Raw genomic sequence first — 17,120 nt, forward strand, 5'->3', positions numbered from 1 at the left:
GACCACTGCTGGAACCTTTGCATATTAGCTGACGCTGTGTGTGACTGCTGCTGGAACCTTTGCATATTAGCTGACGCTGTGTGTGTGACTGCTGCTGGAACCTTTGCATATAAGCTGATGCTGTGAGTGACTGCTGCTGAAACCTTTGCATATAAGCTGACGCTGTGTGCGACTGCTGACGCTGTGTGTGACCGCTGCTGGAACCTTTGCATATTAGCTGATGCTGTGTGTGTGACTGCTGCTGGAACCTTTGCATATAAGCTGATGCTGTGAGTGACTGCTGCTGAAACCTTTGCATATAAGCTGATGCTGTGTGTGACTGCTTCTGGAACCTCTGCATATAAGCTGACGCTGTGTGTGAAAGCTGACGCTGTGTGTGACCACTGCAGGTAACTTTGCATATTAGCTGACGCTGTGTGTGACTGCTGCTGGAACCTTTGCATATTAGCTGACGCTGTGTGTGTGACTGCTGCTGGAACCTTTGCATATAAGCTGACGCTGTGTGTGTGACTGCTGCTGGAACCTTTGCATATAAGCTGATGCTGTGTGTGACTGCTCCTGGAATCTTTGCATATAAACTGATGCTGTGTGTGACTGCTCCTGGAACCTCTGCATATAAGCTGATGCTTTGTGTGTGTGACTGCTGCTGGAACCTTTGCATATAAGCTGACACTGTGTGTTACTGCTGCTGGAACCTTTGCATCTTAGCTGGCGCTGTGTGTGACTTGTTGAAATTTTGCACATTTATGATCTGATGTTTTAAATACCTCCTTGCCAATCGATTGATAGTGTAATTACTTCAGCTCACTGCCAGTTGAGTGTTACTGTTTACTGATTGCTTTTTGATGTCTTTAAATTGACTGATTAATTTGATTTGACAATATTTATTATTATCCTCTGTTACATGGAGTGTATGTTTATCTATTGTGTCTACATGACTGTTGTATATTTTGTTTAAAACTCATTGAGTTATAACACAATAAAGATGAGTATTATTATTATACTGCTCATCTATAATGTTGGCACTTGGGGGGTCGTCAACCAGCGCCCTCTCAATTGTCATCGCCCCCGTCTCCGGTAGGTCTGGTCCTTGATTACTCCCTGATAGTCCTCCCACCCCAAACTGAGGGGGGGTTGACACCCCCTCTTGACAATTTCAGGATACCAACTTTGTCAGGGGAGTCAATTAATGAAGCACCCTTGGGCCCAGAATACATATGTTCACGAGAAATGTCAAGTATGAAACTACCATTCATTGATGTGGTGCTGCCCCTTTAAGGGCACCCGCATGCGGCGGAGTGACCTTGCACTCCGCTGAATGCAGCATAAATGAACACAGTGTTCGTGGCTGCGTCAGAGCGACCAGGGAGCCCGAACCAAGCACACATGTGTGTGTTGCTCTGTGCAAAGTTTGGGGCTCACAGGGGCGACAGAACATACCGGCCCACACACAACAGTGGCGACTGAGTGGGACATCGACCCAGGATAAGTTACTTTTTTTGTTTTGTAATTTCTTCCCGATCCGGAATGCCACGGAGACGGTGATGACCACGCTAGTTTGGTGGCCATCTTTGAAAAATGATCGGAAGGGTCGTGGCTCGTTTTTAAGTGCCTGTGCACCTGATCCGACCATCATTTTTGGATTCCCGGATGGGGAAGAGCTGATTCTATATTATCTTCATTTTGGAGGTGTTTTAAACACTGTTTTCACATCGAGTGAGAGGTGAGGATCTGGGGAAGCCTACAAGCCTTTGTTTGATCCCCTGGGGCCACCCAACTCATTTTTTGGAGCCACAAGAGTGAATAGTGACTCAGTTCAGGACAATCCTTCCCTGATTTGGACAATGTTGGACTGGGAATTTTCCTGGGTACATGCCTAGTGCCCTATTTTCACATTTTGGTAATTCCAAGAGGTGCCTGAGAGGACATTGTACCTGTTGCATGGTGGTGGATGTAGTCATGTAGTGCCTGGCCAACACTGTCACACTCATCATCTGAGTGCAGCACTGCCATGCAGGACAACAACCAAGGTCCGGCTGTACCTCCGGTTCCCCAAGCACCACTGGTATTGAGGCAACAAGGGGCGCTGACGCTGATGCCCGAATTTGACATCTCTGGTGCTCCATCCAGCCTGGGTCCGAGATGAAGATGTGGATAGACAGGATGGACAAGAACTTCAGGGCCACAGGAGATACCAATGATGACATCAAGGTGGCAACACTCTTGTACTCCGCAGGTCCAGCAGTACATGAGGTGTTCAAGTCCCTGCAGCCTGCCGATGCCACCTATGATACTGCCAAGAATGCACTATGGGAGTATTTCATGCCACTCACCAATGCTGACTACGAGCGCCTTGTCATGTGCTCTGCCCGCCAAAAGGATGATGGATTGGATCATTTCTATAGCAGTTTGCGCCGAATGTTTCTTCCATGTTCGTCTGGGAAGCTGCGCAGGCAAGTCCTGCGTGAGCCAGGGATTACACTTCAGCGAATTCTAGAACTTGGTCGCTGCCAGGAGGTGTCCGATGTGAGAGCTTCAAGAATGGAGGCCGCTGTGTGCCTGAGGAAGGTGGAGAACGTGTGCGCAGTAGGCCGAGGCCAAGGAGGCAGAGGGGTGAGACGTCCCAGAGGCTATCAACGTGATCAGTGGGCAAGGGTGATGGACTCCTGCACAAAATGTGGTCATGACCTCCCACACCCGGCGGAGTGCCCTGCACAAGGAAAGTTGTGCAGCCGGTGCGGGGCGGCAGATCACTATGCCCAGATGTGCCAAGCCGCGTTGCCAGTAATAGTCCCGATGGGACCTGTAAGAGCAGGGTTCTTCAGGCAAAGACGCCCACCCAACATTGCCCAAGTAGATCAAGGGGCTGACGGGACACTCGGGAGGACGAGGAAAAGGACGAGGAAGAGAATGTCTTCTTCATTTCGAGCATCAGCGCTCTGTGGCCCAAGAACCGAAGATAGCCAAGGTGCATGGTAAAGGTGAAGGAGTCCACCGTCCTGGTGTTGGTCAACACAGGTGCATCAGTCAATGTCATGGTGCCGAGCCACTGTGATGCCATGGACAAGCCGCCACAACTACAGACACCCAAGGCGCGTATATTCGCCATCAAGAGGGAGCAGCACATCACCCCACCATAGATGACTTCATTGAAGAGCTACAAGGGGCACAGTTATTTTTCAAACTTGATCTGAGGGCCGGATACCATCAGATGGTTCTACACCCTGAATCACAGTACATTAATACGTTTACCACCCATCGTGGCCTCTACTGCTACAAACGATTGAGCTTTGGTGTTGTTGGTGGCTGAAGTATTCCCGAACATTGTTCGCAGGGCACTAGCTGACTTGGAGGGTGTGTTGAACATAAGTGATGACATCTTGGTGTTTGCATGGTCTGAGGTGGAGCACCTGGGCAGAATGACCAGGATGCTCGAGCGACTCCAGTCGTTGGGGCTAACACTGCACAGGGACAAGTGTAAATTCCTGAAAAAGAAGATCAAGGTCTTTGGCTTTGTATTCAAGGAGGGGGGGTGCCAGACCCTCGCAAAGTAAAGGACATCATCGAGGCACGACCCCCTGAGAATGTGTCGGAAGTCAGGAGCTTTTTATGAATGGTCACATATTGTGGCCGGTTCATCAAGAACCTCGAATCTCGGTCAGAGCCGTTGCGCGCTCTGACTAAAAAGGATGTCGCCTGGCAGTGGGGTCCCTTGGAGCAAGCCGCCTTTGAGGATGTAAAGGGGGCTTTGACAGCGGAGGACACCATGTCCTTTTTCGACCAGTCCTTACAATCGGAAATCATGGTCGATGCCAGCCCATTTGTACTTGGTGCGGTGCTCACACAGACGGATGCCAACATCGAGGTCTGGCCAGTAGCTTATGCCAGCAAGGCACTGTCCGAGACGGAACAACGCTACTCGCAAATTGAAAGAGAGGCCTTGGAGGTCCTGTGGGGGTGTCGTCACTTCAGACTCTATGTGTTGGGAAGACCGATGAAGGTGATCACGGATCACAAGCCCCTGCTGCCCATATTGGCGGGGTCATCATCTAAACCACCCTCAAGAATTGAGAGGTGGATGCTGTCACTTCTAGAGTAAGGTGTCTCTCTGGCGTATCTGTCGGGCAACAACAATGCGGCCGACTATCTGTCAAGGCATCCCCATCGGGAACCGGGAGGACAGAACAACATCAGTGCAGAGGAAGCAGATGAGCATGTCAGAATAGTGGATGAAGTGGCTACTCCGAACTTGGTACCACTTCAGGAGCTAGAGCAGGCGGCAGCTGAGGATGAGTGCTTCGTCATGCTGAAGGCAGCTCTGCAACAGGGCTCCTGGAAGTCTGTGGTTGAGACAGTGGCTCTGTGGACACAGGAAGTGAAGTTAGCACTTTAGCAATTGTGGAGAGTTAAGGACGAGCTGGTGTTCGCAGAATGAGGACTGCTGCTCGAGGTGACCGGATTGTGGTTCCCTAGTGCAAAATCGCCCGGGTAATTGAGCTGGTGCACCAGAGACATCAGGGCACAGCCAAGACCAAAGCCCACCTGTATCAGAAGGTGTGGTTTCCAACCTGGAGAGGCAGATAGAGGAGTTCATTGTGCCCTGCGTTTTGTGCCAAACTACGTCCCCAGCCCAGAGGGAGGCCATCATCAAGACCATGCTAAGGGGGACCAAGCCCAGGGAAATTGTCCATACAGACTTAGGGTCCACGGGACGGGACACACACTTCTTGGTGATCGTGATGAGTGGTCCAGATATCCAGAGGTGGATTTAATTGAGTCGGAAGCCTTTGATAACGTGGCCATTGTGATGGAGAAGGTCTTCACCACTCCGGCCTGCCTCAAGTACTCTGGTTGGACAATGGTCCGCCCTTCCAAGGGGACAGTTTCTCCCTTGCTAATGGAGGATTATGGCGTCCATCACCGCAAAGTCACTCCTTTGTGGCCCAGGGTGAAGGGTGAAGTGGAGCGGTTCATGAGAACGCTGAACAAAGTATTCTGCATCGCTCATGGTCAGGGGAACAGCCTGCAGAAGGCTCTATATCAGTTCAAGAGGGAGTACCGGGCCATCCGACACACATCCACAGGTGTTGCCTGGCAAAAGCAATGTTCAAGCAGTGTCCCAGTGGCCTTATCCCAGAAGTGGGTGAGAGAGCCGGCGGTCATCGACAACGAGCAGGTGGAAAGGGAGAGGAGCATCAGGATGGAGCAGTAACGTCAGAAGAGGTCTCCGCCCCCAGCATTTCGTCCCCGCCGATGAAGTACTGGTAAAGAACAGACATCCTTAGGGGAAGTTGTCCGTGATGTACGAGCCTAGTCCATTAAGAATGGTGGCGGTGCACAGCTCGATGGTAACAGCCTCAGATGGGACTGCATCTGTCACCCGCAATGCCAGCTTCTTCAAGAAATTTGGAGAAGCCAGGTCGGAGGGGTTGCAGCGAAGGGACGTTAATGATGTGCCAGACGGGGGCGGTGGCCTGGCCCATCCGCCAAGCTACCCGGCTCGGGGGAGCTCAGGTGAGGAGGGCCCGATGCAGGAGGCCAGCAGGCGGTATCCCCAGAGGGTTGGGAGGGGGAAGTCTGCCCACCTGAGTGAATATGTTTTGGACCCTTGAACTGGTGGGACCAGCCTATGGATTAGGAAATTACTTGTGGGACTGCTGTGGTTGAGATGAAAGGGGTCCTTTTTTGGTGTGCAGTGTGATATTATTTTGGGTGCGTATTTTATCTTCTTTGTTTCACTTTGTTATGAAAAAGGAGGAGTGTGGTGCTGCCCCTTTAAGGGCACCGGCACGCACCGCGTGCAGCATAAATAAACGGGGCTTTCCCGGCCACGTCAGAGCAACCGGGGAGCCCGAACCAAGCACACGTGTGTGTGTTGCTCTGTGCGAGGTTGGGAGCTATTATAAATGCCATATCATATCATAAATAAAATTGGTACATGTGACGGCCAAAACTGCACATTCATTTGAGTCAAGGGCCTTCAGAGAGACCAAGACCCACATTCAAATTGAAGTCCCCCCAACAAGAATCATTGGATTCAGTTCCACCTTTTGTTGCTATCAAAGTTGTTAATCTTTGTAGGAGTATTATATCAATTCAGGTGGACTGCGCCATTCCCATCAGGTGTCATCAATCTCAGTACATGGAAAATGCAAATATAATTAAAACAAAAATGTACCCGGCATTTTGCGTCAGACTCACTCAGGCATGGTCTTATGTGGGAAGAAGTAGCAGAGATTCAGAGAGGCGGGCGATGCAGAAGTCAGTGGCAAACTCTTAAAGTGAGTGGCTTATCCATGCCCTGGGGTGGCCCCTTGGAGGTACCTTGGAGGCACCTTGGAGGTAGCAGCGAGAGCAGGGAATCCCTGAGCACAGCTTCTGCAACACCCACCCTTGAATGACGTTTATTGGGGGAACGATCAAAGATTCAGGCATATGGGCGCTACACCGATCAGTGTCCATCCCTTCAAGTGAGTGGACGGCACACATGCCATTCAGTGACATCTGTGTGGGAAAGCAGCAGGAATAGGGATTCCCTCAGGACAACTCACGCAAGACGCACGCTCACGTGATATTAGGAGAGATTCAAGGAGGCTGATGATACACTAGCGGACGAGACACATGCCATCGGGTGACACCTGGGAGGAGAAGCAGGGGGTGCCAGACTGCAGCATAGGTGGGGCACATGCTTGCATGGTCTTTGCGGGAGGGGGCAGGGGGGTAGCAGATATTCAGAGAGGTGGGTGCTGCATCTCTTGATGAAGTGAATGGAGGAGACATGTGCTATGGGTGTCAGGTGGAGCAGGGACTCCCTGAGGACAGCTTGTGCAGAACACATGCTCATGTGGTTTTTGTGGAATGAAGTTGATGAGCTTAAAGGTAGTGGTTCATTCATCAGTCCGTGCTGCTTTTTGAAGTGACTGCATGAAGTGCATTTCATCTGGGGGCACCTGGGCAGCGAAACATGCGAAGGATGGAATGCCTGAGGGCAACTTCTGTGATTTTTGGGGGAGTAGGTAGAAGAGCTTCAGGAAGGTGGGTAATACAGTGAGTGTCTGTCTCTTGACGTGAGCACAAGGTGACATCTGTGAAGAGGAACAGGAGAAGCAGGGTGTCCCTGAGAGAAGCTTGTTTGAGCCCCGCGCTTGCATTGTATTTTGTGGTAGGTGGGTACAAAAATTCAGGACGGCGTGTAGTGCACCAGTCAGTTTCCATCTCTTGAAGTGAGTGAATGGGACATGTGTCTTCAGGTTAAAAGTGCGAAGAGGAGCAGAAGGAATAGGGAACCCCATAGAGAACGTTATGAGAGACACACACGCTGATGATGTTTGTCCAAGGAAGTAGCAGAGCACAAGGCAGGTGGGTGATACACCAGTCGGTCTGTCTCTTGGAGAGAGGGAACGAGACACATGCCATTGGGTGAAACCATAGAGGAGGAGTTTTAAGATGGATTTCTGAACTCTGACCTGGTAGGCAGAGGTTCAGAAGGCCAGCCTAGTTTCTTGGAACAGGGCAACCTTCTGGACAAGCCAAAGCAATCAAGGTGGCATTGGCGGCAGTCAAGACTAGGTGTCAGGAGAGGTGAGGGTGAGTGAAAGACCTCAATGCGCACATAGAGTGAATGACACTTACAACCCACTCCCAGTCAGGTGTATATATATTAAAAATACAAATACATTTATTCAAGGCTTTTGAGTTTCAACACAATAGTCATTAACAGTAACACTTCTAAACCAACACAATCCTACTAAAATACATATATAAAAGACCAAAGGTGCCTAAAGGGTTAATGCACAAAATGGGTCCACAACCTAGAAAAGGGAAGGAAGCAGGTAATGCAAAGAGTCTTTAGGCAGTTCTGCAGTAATCACAAGCCTAACTGAAAGGCAGTCCAGCCCCTAAGAAGAGAGGAGCCTAATGCTCACATGTACTTGCAATGCTGGCGCATGCGGTAATTCAGATGGGCAAAACAGGGTCTCTTGAAGGATCTGTAGCTGCTCAGGAAGGCAGGTGAGATGATGCAGAATAAGTTCCCACTATTCAAGCAGGTTCCAAGACATTGGAATAGTTCGCTAGTTTGCACTAGCATTGGAAAAGAGAGGGGCCCTCAGGGGCCACTCATGCGTAAAAATGGATGGGTGAGCTAGGTGCCACCGGTTAGGGTTGCAATTATTCACTGACCCCCAGTGCACTCTAGACCAAACTTCAGCAGTCGAGTCCACTTCAGTTGCAGGTACAAATGCGGCAGTATCGAGCCTCTGCGACTTTCAGCGTTGAAGATACAGGGCCTCATTACACGGTAGGTGGTAAAAATCGGCAATTACCGGCATGGCGTAATTAGCGTGTCCGCCCTCGCAAGAGGCCGCAAATCGCATGCCATTACGAGATCGCGGGCACGAGCCTACCGCCATGCCGGTAATGAGCCTACCGCCATGCCGCTAAACTCCCCAAAAAGTCCCTTAACGGCATCCTCGAAAGCGCTGTTAGCACTTCCGACCTGCCGCCACATGCAAATAGCGGTTTCCGCAAATAGCGGTGACCGCCATTAGCGGTCACCGCTAATAGCGGTTACCGTAATATTGCGGAACCGGAAATAGCGTCATCGCACCGGAACGGGAAAGAGCACAGCGGCCATCTTTAAAAACACAATCCATTGCCATCCTCCTTATCCAGGACACCTTACCAGGAACCACGTTGGGAAAAACACCAAGGACACTGTGAAGATGCCCAAGGCCGTTAAAAAATCGTCTGAGCGACAACGCAAGGAGAAATTTTGCAAGGAGGAGCTCCTCATGCTAACGCAGACACTAGCAGACAATGCTCATGTCGTCTTCAACAACGACATGCGTCGGGAGACCATTGTGAAGAAGAAGGCCATCTGGGAAGAGGTAGCCCACAAGGTCAGCGCGGTAGGCACCACAACCCGCACAGTCAAAGACTGCCGAAAGAGGTGGGATGACCTCCGGCTCCGTGTGCGGAACATTCTATCCGTGAACCGCAACCTGGCTACGGGCACAGGGGGAGGCAGTGAATCGCCAATCAAGCTCACTGAGTGGGAGGAGACATGTGCATCAACCATCGGGGTGGAATGCATTGAGGGAGTTGGACAAATGGAGCATGGCGTGGCCGTTTCGTCCGATGGAGGTGAGTGTATGCATCAAACAATGCACAGTGAAGTGTGATGTTCCCCCCAATCATGTGTCCATATGAATGCCGTGGCTCCAGCCACAAACAGACATGCATGCATCACCACATGCCCGTACAACACAGACCCATTCATGCATGACCCACCCAACATCCCCATTACCTGCATCCACACTAAAGAGCCCGGAATGCATAGAACAGCATGACGTATTCATTTTGCTCAAGGCAGGTCGACCCATTACTGATGGTTGTCAACATTTCTCACCCTTGCAGGATCACACACTGACACTGAGGAGGCACGCACTTCCACACCTGCTCCCACATCCAGCAAAAAAGCAAGGAGGGATGCCACAGGGGACACCGCCACATCCACAAGGGCAGCCAGGACGAGTGTCCATGACCACAGGGACAAAAGCAGCCGGAACACCAGTTGCACGCATCCACAGGCCATGGCTGCTCCCGTTGTGGCACCCACGGAAGTGCGTCTCCCAGCAGGTGAGGGCAGCATCGAGGGAATGCACTCTGCTGCCACCAGTTCAACGGGTGAAGCAGCAGCCACGGCCCCACCTTCAGATGAGGAGGACACACCTGCCATTGATGCTGATAGCCAGAGCCCCAGACCAACAAGCCCCTTACTGGCAAGCCCGAGGTACTCCTCAGGTCCGGGTAGTCATGGAGATTCACCCACCCCTGAAGGGATATAGAGCCCCCAGATATCCTCTCCTGATGCAAGTGCAAAGAGACCAGGTGCATCAGCCATCCCACCAGCACCCACCATGCGACATGACCTCTCGACCATCTACCAGAGGCAGACCGAGATGAGTGGCCTAGTAGGTCAACATGTGGCAGAGACAGCCCGCCTGAGGGAGGACATTGCTACACTTGCACAGCAGACAAGGGAGGGCATGGAGGCATGCACCAGCCAAATCTGCAGTGAAATGGCCCAACTGCGGCAGGCCATGAACCGCATAGCAGACGCTATTGAGCGTCGGTGCCCACTCCCGGCCCAGGAAGAACCAGGCCCCTCCTCGTCTGGGAGTTCACGCCAGACTAGTCCCCTGCGCCGGTCTATGCGGAACCTGCGGCGCACGGCTTCACAGCCACCAGATGACGATGCAGGCACTGGCAAATAGGGCCATCAGGATTCGTGTGCCACATGTGGCAATGGACACATTCATGTCATGAGACTCACATGGGAGTGTTGAGGGGGGAGGGGGGTAAGGGTGTGTTTGGGTGTGTTGAGGGGGGAGCGGGGTAAGGGTGTATTTGGGTGTGTTGAGGGGGGAGGGGGTTAAGGGTGTGTTTGGGTGTGTTGAGGGGGGAGGGGGGTAAGGGTGTATTTGGGTGTGTTGAGGGGGGAGGGGGGTAAGGGTGTATTTGGGTGTGTTGAGGGGGGAGGGGGGTAAGGGTGTATCTTGGGAGTTTGGGTTATGCACTTTAGTACCACAATATGTTCAATATACACTGTTCAGAGTTTAAAACCCAAGCGTGGTCTCCATTATTGTGTATGTGTCATTCATTGTGGACAGGGCCCTTTGTGGGCCTCGAAACATGCACCAGGGCAACAATTCCCATCTACGTCCATGCTATTTCACCTTGGTGCATGATGAGATTACAGAATCAGATGCTGATGCACATCGTGTGCCTCCTTGGCACTGCCTGTTTCATGTCCTGCTGGGGCATTCCACCCGCACTCATCCCCAGCCACATCATACTCTTCTGGTGGTTGCATGTCAATTTCAAGTGGCATAGGCACATTCCATCATATGCACATTTTGTGATGCTCTACACATGCCATGGTTGTCTTTGCCACTTTGACACAGCCGTACAGGAGTGCCACACCCAGGCCGCTTAGGCAGCGGAGCACTGTCATTGGAAGGATGTACTATATTGTTGTCCTCTTCCTGATGGTTCTGTGGGTTCCGTACAGGGGTTAGGAGCCACCTCCTCAGTGGATGGCTGTCTTTGCCTATATGGTGTGGGTAATGGGTGCCTGTTACGGCTCACCTCTGGTGCTGGCTGTTGTTGTAGGTGCTGCACTGCTATCATGTAGTCAAGGCTGTCATGTTATGCTGCTGCTATTGGGACCATCTTGGTGTGGGAAGGGGTGTGGGTAGGGGTGTGGTGTGCTCTTTTGTGCTGCCTGTCCCCATAGCATGCACCTGTGCTGATTGTGTCCGCCTGTAGTTGATGGGTACACTGCTCAGGTCTCTTAACGGGTGCTTTTCGATGCCGTTATTAGCGCCATGCCGGTAAGGGTTTTTGGGTGTTTCACATGCCGCTAATACCATGTCCACATGGCTTGTGATGGCCTGGTATTAGCGCCATGGCGCTAATTCCGGCATGTGGGTCGCGCGCCCGCGGCCTTGCCGCTATTAGTGGCACCGTAATTAACGGGTGCGCTGATAGCGGTGGGTCCGGGTCGTGATTTGCTTAGGGAATTAACGGTACCGGTAAATCATTACCGGTAACGGTATTCCATTACTGCACAATGTGTAATGAGGCCCACAGTGTTAATTCCCAAATGGTACAGTGGCGATTTCTCTGCTCCTGGTGGATGGATCAGGCCAGTACCACTGTAGCAAGTTTCAGGGCACAGAGGAGCACAGCTGAAATGATTTTGTAAAGTTCATCACCACGGCTGGGCGACACAGTAACCGTGTGTACTCTGGTTTGGGCGTCCTCTCTTTACTCCAGACCTGAGAATGCCAAGTCTATGAAATTCGGTGTGAGGGTATCATAAACGCAGATCTTGCAAGGTACCAAGTTTCAACGGCCTCCTTGAAACAGCAGCGCTTTCAGAGCAAAGGTCCTGCGCAAGCTGGTCATCCCACTGGTTGGCCCAGAGACACTTCCAAGAAGGCTGACTAGCAGGGATTTGATGAAGGTGCCGAGAATAGTTGGTCCCACTATTCCAATGGGTCAAATCGTATTTGCAGAACTTCTAGGATGACCAGATGCAGAGGGGTCCCACAGGACGACAGCGGGCTCAGGGTGCCAAACCTTCCAGCGTGTCACCAGTGGTTCCTCGACTCAGCTTCGTGTTGCAGGATACTTGGATCCTATCCTTCGTTCAGTGAGAACTCCAGAAATCGACATGGTATGGGTATTTGGAGCCTTCTCTTATCCAAAATCTCCTTCGCACCAAAACGAAGAGGATCCAATGGCAGATCTGCTCACATACAGGCACACCATATGCTGATCAATCACGGACCACAGTGGTCCCAGGCATTCACAGCACCTCAGACTCTCTGGCACCCAGGATGTGTATTGGAACCAGACAGTCCAGCCCACATCCTGGAATCACACACACAAGGCAAGCAGAAGCCTGCGAAAGCTTGGTGTTTCATGGGAGAATGCATGCCCAAATAAGGACTGACCCTGGTCGGCTCGACCTGGGGAAGGGGAAAGGGCAAGATGGCCAAAAGACAGGACAAAGAACCTCGTGGCATGGCCATTTTGGAGCCAGGTCACCTTTTCATGCCAAATGCGGTAACCACGGTTTATCTGGCAGGAAAGGGTTAAAAACACATGAAAAGATAAGCTGCCACCAGCCCTGTCCATGACACATCTGCATTTCTCCTAAAGAATCCTTTGAGAGTATCTAGGGCCTTTGGAAATGACTATGAGACCCAAGTGCACTGTACTGTAAGGTACATTGGGCACTTGTTACATTGTTGCAGAAAAGTTGCAACATTGGAAAAGGACTAAAGGAAACAAAGTCTCCCAGCACTGACTGTCTTAAGGGCATGTCCGTTTCCCCATAAAAAGTGAGCGAAAGCCCAGAGGAGTGCAGCAAAAGGCTGTGCTCCCCTGGCAAAGTCAGACTATGGTGTGCAAAATCAGCAAAAAGTTGGGGGGTACACATCTGGAGGGAAAATTACACATGGAATGGAAATCTTCCCTAACAAGGAGCAAAAGGATACAGCAGTCCACTTTTCAAGGTGAGCATTCAAACCACTGTACTACCAAATCCATTGCTATGAATCCTGACAAAAACGACATACAAGTAGCCCCAGATCGGTGCTTCACAGTAAGGCACTATCCTCTTGTTACCATCTTGGCTAATCGCTAACACAATAGCAGCCTGGGCGTTCATTTCTCTGATAAATGCATTATGGAACATGTAGCACTAAACAACTGAAATGAAATAATTCTAAACATTCAGTGCAAGCTGTTGTGCACATCTCAATTACACAGAGTGAATTTGAATCGTATCAAGGGAAATAGTGGAAGAGGGTATTGGTCCTGACCTGGACCATTTCAACTTCTGAAGAGCAGAGACAGACTTCCTCCGCTACCAAGCCTTTACACTCATGGCTTCCACAACTAGACAAAATGAACAATACAGTTCATTATTAGAGTACTTCATTATGGTTGTGGGTAAATCCAAACCCTTTAATAAGATTTGTATTGAAAATAGATGAATATTTACGTACAATGTAATTTATGGATTTAATAGGTCTTTTTCCTTTCTATTTTTTACAGTATTTGATTTCATGTGTTCTTGGTGTCCTTTGTTAAAATTTTAGTAAGATGTATGAGTATTTATTACATGTGATAATTGGATCATTTAATGTTTTATTGTTCTGTTTTGTAATTTCTTGTTTAAAATTTTGTATAAAATATTGTAAAATTGAAATATTTCACTTAAAGCAATAAAAAAGAAAAGAAAAATAAGATTTATGGAAATTGTAGGCCGTTCTAGTCCATTAAACAAAAATACAAGGACCTCCTTGTGACTTGGAAGTGCTGTTTGCATCTATTGACAGGCGGGTGTGTAGAGGTGCGGTTGAGTTCTCTTTGGGCCCATTCACAACAAGGAAGAAAGAAATTAATTTTCTGCAGGCAACTCTCCAAGACAAAGGGTCTGATGCCAAAGCAAAGGATTCAAATAGCATGTACTGTAAAGGTTCAGCTGAAGCAGAAGAGAAAACCGCTTGAGCATGAAAAAGTGTGTATATGTGTCCAATGCAACGTGTGACTTCTTAATTCCGCCACTGTCGTATCCTGTGTAAAGAGGGAATCCCCATTGTCGTTGTCTCTCATTTGGCAGGAATTTGAAAAGGCACAGAATGATGCAGGTTCTCGGCTTTGCTGCTTTGGTCTTCATGTGTGGATGGGCAGATGGCAGAAAATACACCGATATACTCTACGTTACCAATGGCCAGACCTGGGGGGACTGGCATGCCATCGAGATGTGCCCTACTGGAACATTTGGCAGAGGATTTTCTATCAAGGTATTATTACTTCTTGCTAAACAGTACTGTTTGTGTCTCTTTAAAGATCACAAGGCTGGTGGGTCAAGATTTCAGGTCGGCAAAGCTCTTGCTACCACGGGTCATTGGTGGGTATGTATTCGAATCTGACTGCGGAAAGCCCGAGTTTGCCTTGTCCCCTCTCCCAGGCATGCAATGGTGTAAAGGCCCCAGTCTCCTCCTCCTGGGCCACCTGCTGCAGGCCATCTCTATCGCCTGTTCCTGGTGCCCTTCTGTCTTCTGCAGCACAACAACCATGTCCTCGCCCCTCTGGCCCTCCCGCTGCCTGCTGCCCTGGAGTGTCACCTCCAAAGGGAAGGCAATCTCCCTCCTTCTGCAGGTACTGTCATGATGTACACCTTATGCTGCGTTCCAGAGCCTAACCTCCATTCCAAAGGCAGTCTAAATGCCCCCCGCCCCCAGCAGAGAGTAGTGCTGTACCCAAAGCAAGACACTGGAGAACACTGGGTTTCTGTGCTTTATTAGAAGAGAAACTATGACTCCTGGGGCCCTGACAGACGTACTATTGTCAGCAATATTATTGGGAGACCACCCTTTGGGTGAATATATGTATCAGTGCTTACTACCTTTGTGTGAATGATAAACCCTAGATGTTATCAATATCTTCCCACAGTTTTATCACTGAGCCATCAAGTGATTGCACTTGTAATACAGTGTCTTTTATACTCATAAACAGAAACACATTAATAATGTCCACAATCTCTTGTTTAGCAGTTATGCATTATTATTCTCCTGTAGAGATAATACAGAGGTCTAATATTAGCAATAGAATAGTGGAGAAGCTACACAGCATCAAACTCTTCCAAAATCTTAAAACTACCTACTTACCAATAACAAAAGTGTAAATAGCTATTGTGTCCCAGTACAACTTCAAATCAAACTCACAATTGTGATTCTGTGGATTGGCAAGCCATGGAGGATGTCGGGTCCATATACAACCCATATAGACCAACCTCTGGATAACCCATTAGGGGAAAAGAGTTAAACATTCTGTCAAAAAGTCCATGGTTTCTATGGTTAGTGAACTAGGAATAGCCTAAAAGTGATCTAGAGCCATGGATACAAATAAATAAAACACACTCATTTTAAATCCTACCCTTCTTTGTACTTTGATGGATCCACTTACTCTGGCCAAAGATGTACGAGGGGCAACACATGTACATGGACATGGTGCAGACACTTAGTACCACCCTAAACTCAGTGTGTCACCAGCGCAGGGACGATTGAAAGGCTAGCCTAACACAAATATGAGGGTGTCTCTTTATAGCCCTCCCATGGAAAGAAATGTATCCTGTAAGAATGTGTAAAATGGCTTACTACAGCCCCCAAAACATTGAAATAGTCAAACATTTATACTTTGAAAAAATTGCTTAAGTGCCAATTTTTAGCCCCATCAATAGTTCACTGTTTCAGGGTGATGGAATCTAAGCGCCTTTTGCTGCTACTTTCCAAGGAGGTTCAGCTTTCTAAACTTGCTTTGCCTCCAAATTATTGAAGCCAGCATTAAAAATCAGACATTGGCAAAATGTAAAAAGTGAAAATGTTATTGCCAAGCACTCAGATTACAGTCTTGGCCTACACCTTAAATGTGCTTGCTTTTCTTACCCAGACAAGTCAAGATCTGGATTGCCCAGCAGTCCTCCTTGCTCTTACCCTTCACTGTTCACCAGAGATTACCCTTCTGTAAAATCTCAGACAGCTGCCTTTTAAAGGCTATCACATTCTAACAGATAATGATTTCATTCATGTAACCAGTGGAACAGAATATCGTGTTTGTTTACAATTAAAATGTGGCCAATCTTGTTGTCATCCGCCACTTACCTAAGAAATGACGTGTTTGAAAAAGAGGAGCCTTGGCCACATGATAAAAAGATATGTGTGCTTTTTCTTGTTATACAAAATATTGCATATGTTTCTGAATTCTTGTGCTTTTCTGCTACTATTTCAATAATAGTGCTAGCAAGTTGCTACATGCACTACAATAACAAGACTGATAACGTGACCTTGTGTACTTTGAAGCAAAGCAAGATGATCACCTTTGTTTTAAAAAGTAATTTAGCAAAATGGAGCACGCCAACAGATAAACAAATTGCTTAGGCAATTACCTATCTTCTACTTTCTGCATAGAAAGAAACAAATGCATTTTCTAAACGCACCAAGCTTTGTTGGGTTCCAGTGAATACATTAACCCCATAATGCCTTTTAAAATGTTTCACTAAGTTTTGTATAGTTCCAAATGTGCTTGAAAAGAGAAGGCTGGCAAAGTTAATAGTTGGAATGCAAACCTATGAAGTGTATATCTGTCAGTGCTAACGGGAATGTTTCATATGTGACTTCAGAATGGTGTGGCCTGGCTTGGAGCTTAGAGCTGTTCATATTATAGGCATACATTGAAATTTATGACAGTACTTCCCGAGTGACTTTGCATCTAATCCCTTGTAGGGATGAACTGGGGGAGTCGCCCCAGCCCTTTAAGACATGGTAGCAGTACTATGAGATGAATGGCGATGCAGAAGTTACTCAAACATCAATAATCGAAATGTAGTTGGCAAAAAGGTTGACTGTTTTCATATAAATTATCTAAAACAGGGACTATAACGGACATCAACGGGTGTCTCACTGCATGGTCCCTCAATTTGCTTCAGAAAAAACATTGCACTTATGGTAATAACTTGTCATTGATGACGTGAACCTATG

At 48.7% G+C, this 17,120-nt stretch overlaps 1 protein-coding gene across 1 annotated transcript in view; it reads left to right on the forward strand.

Annotated features, from left to right (window-relative positions):
• LOC138580068 (vitelline membrane outer layer protein 1 homolog) overlaps window positions 1-17,120 on the forward strand; it is a 152,919-nt gene that overhangs the window by 13,957 nt on the left and 121,842 nt on the right. Inside the window, exon 2 of the mRNA XM_069650315.1 lies at window positions 14,201-14,384. Coding sequence (XP_069506416.1) covers window positions 14,220-14,384 — 165 coding nt within the window. The 5' untranslated portion in view covers window positions 14,201-14,219. The remainder of the gene's footprint in view (window positions 1-14,200; window positions 14,385-17,120) is intronic.

The sequence above is a fragment of the Ambystoma mexicanum genome, chromosome 3p (genome assembly GCF_040938575.1).
Source record: "Ambystoma mexicanum isolate Mex_15411 chromosome 3p, UKY_AmexF1_1, whole genome shotgun sequence".
NCBI classification, from domain to species: domain Eukaryota; kingdom Metazoa; phylum Chordata; class Amphibia; order Caudata; family Ambystomatidae; genus Ambystoma; species Ambystoma mexicanum.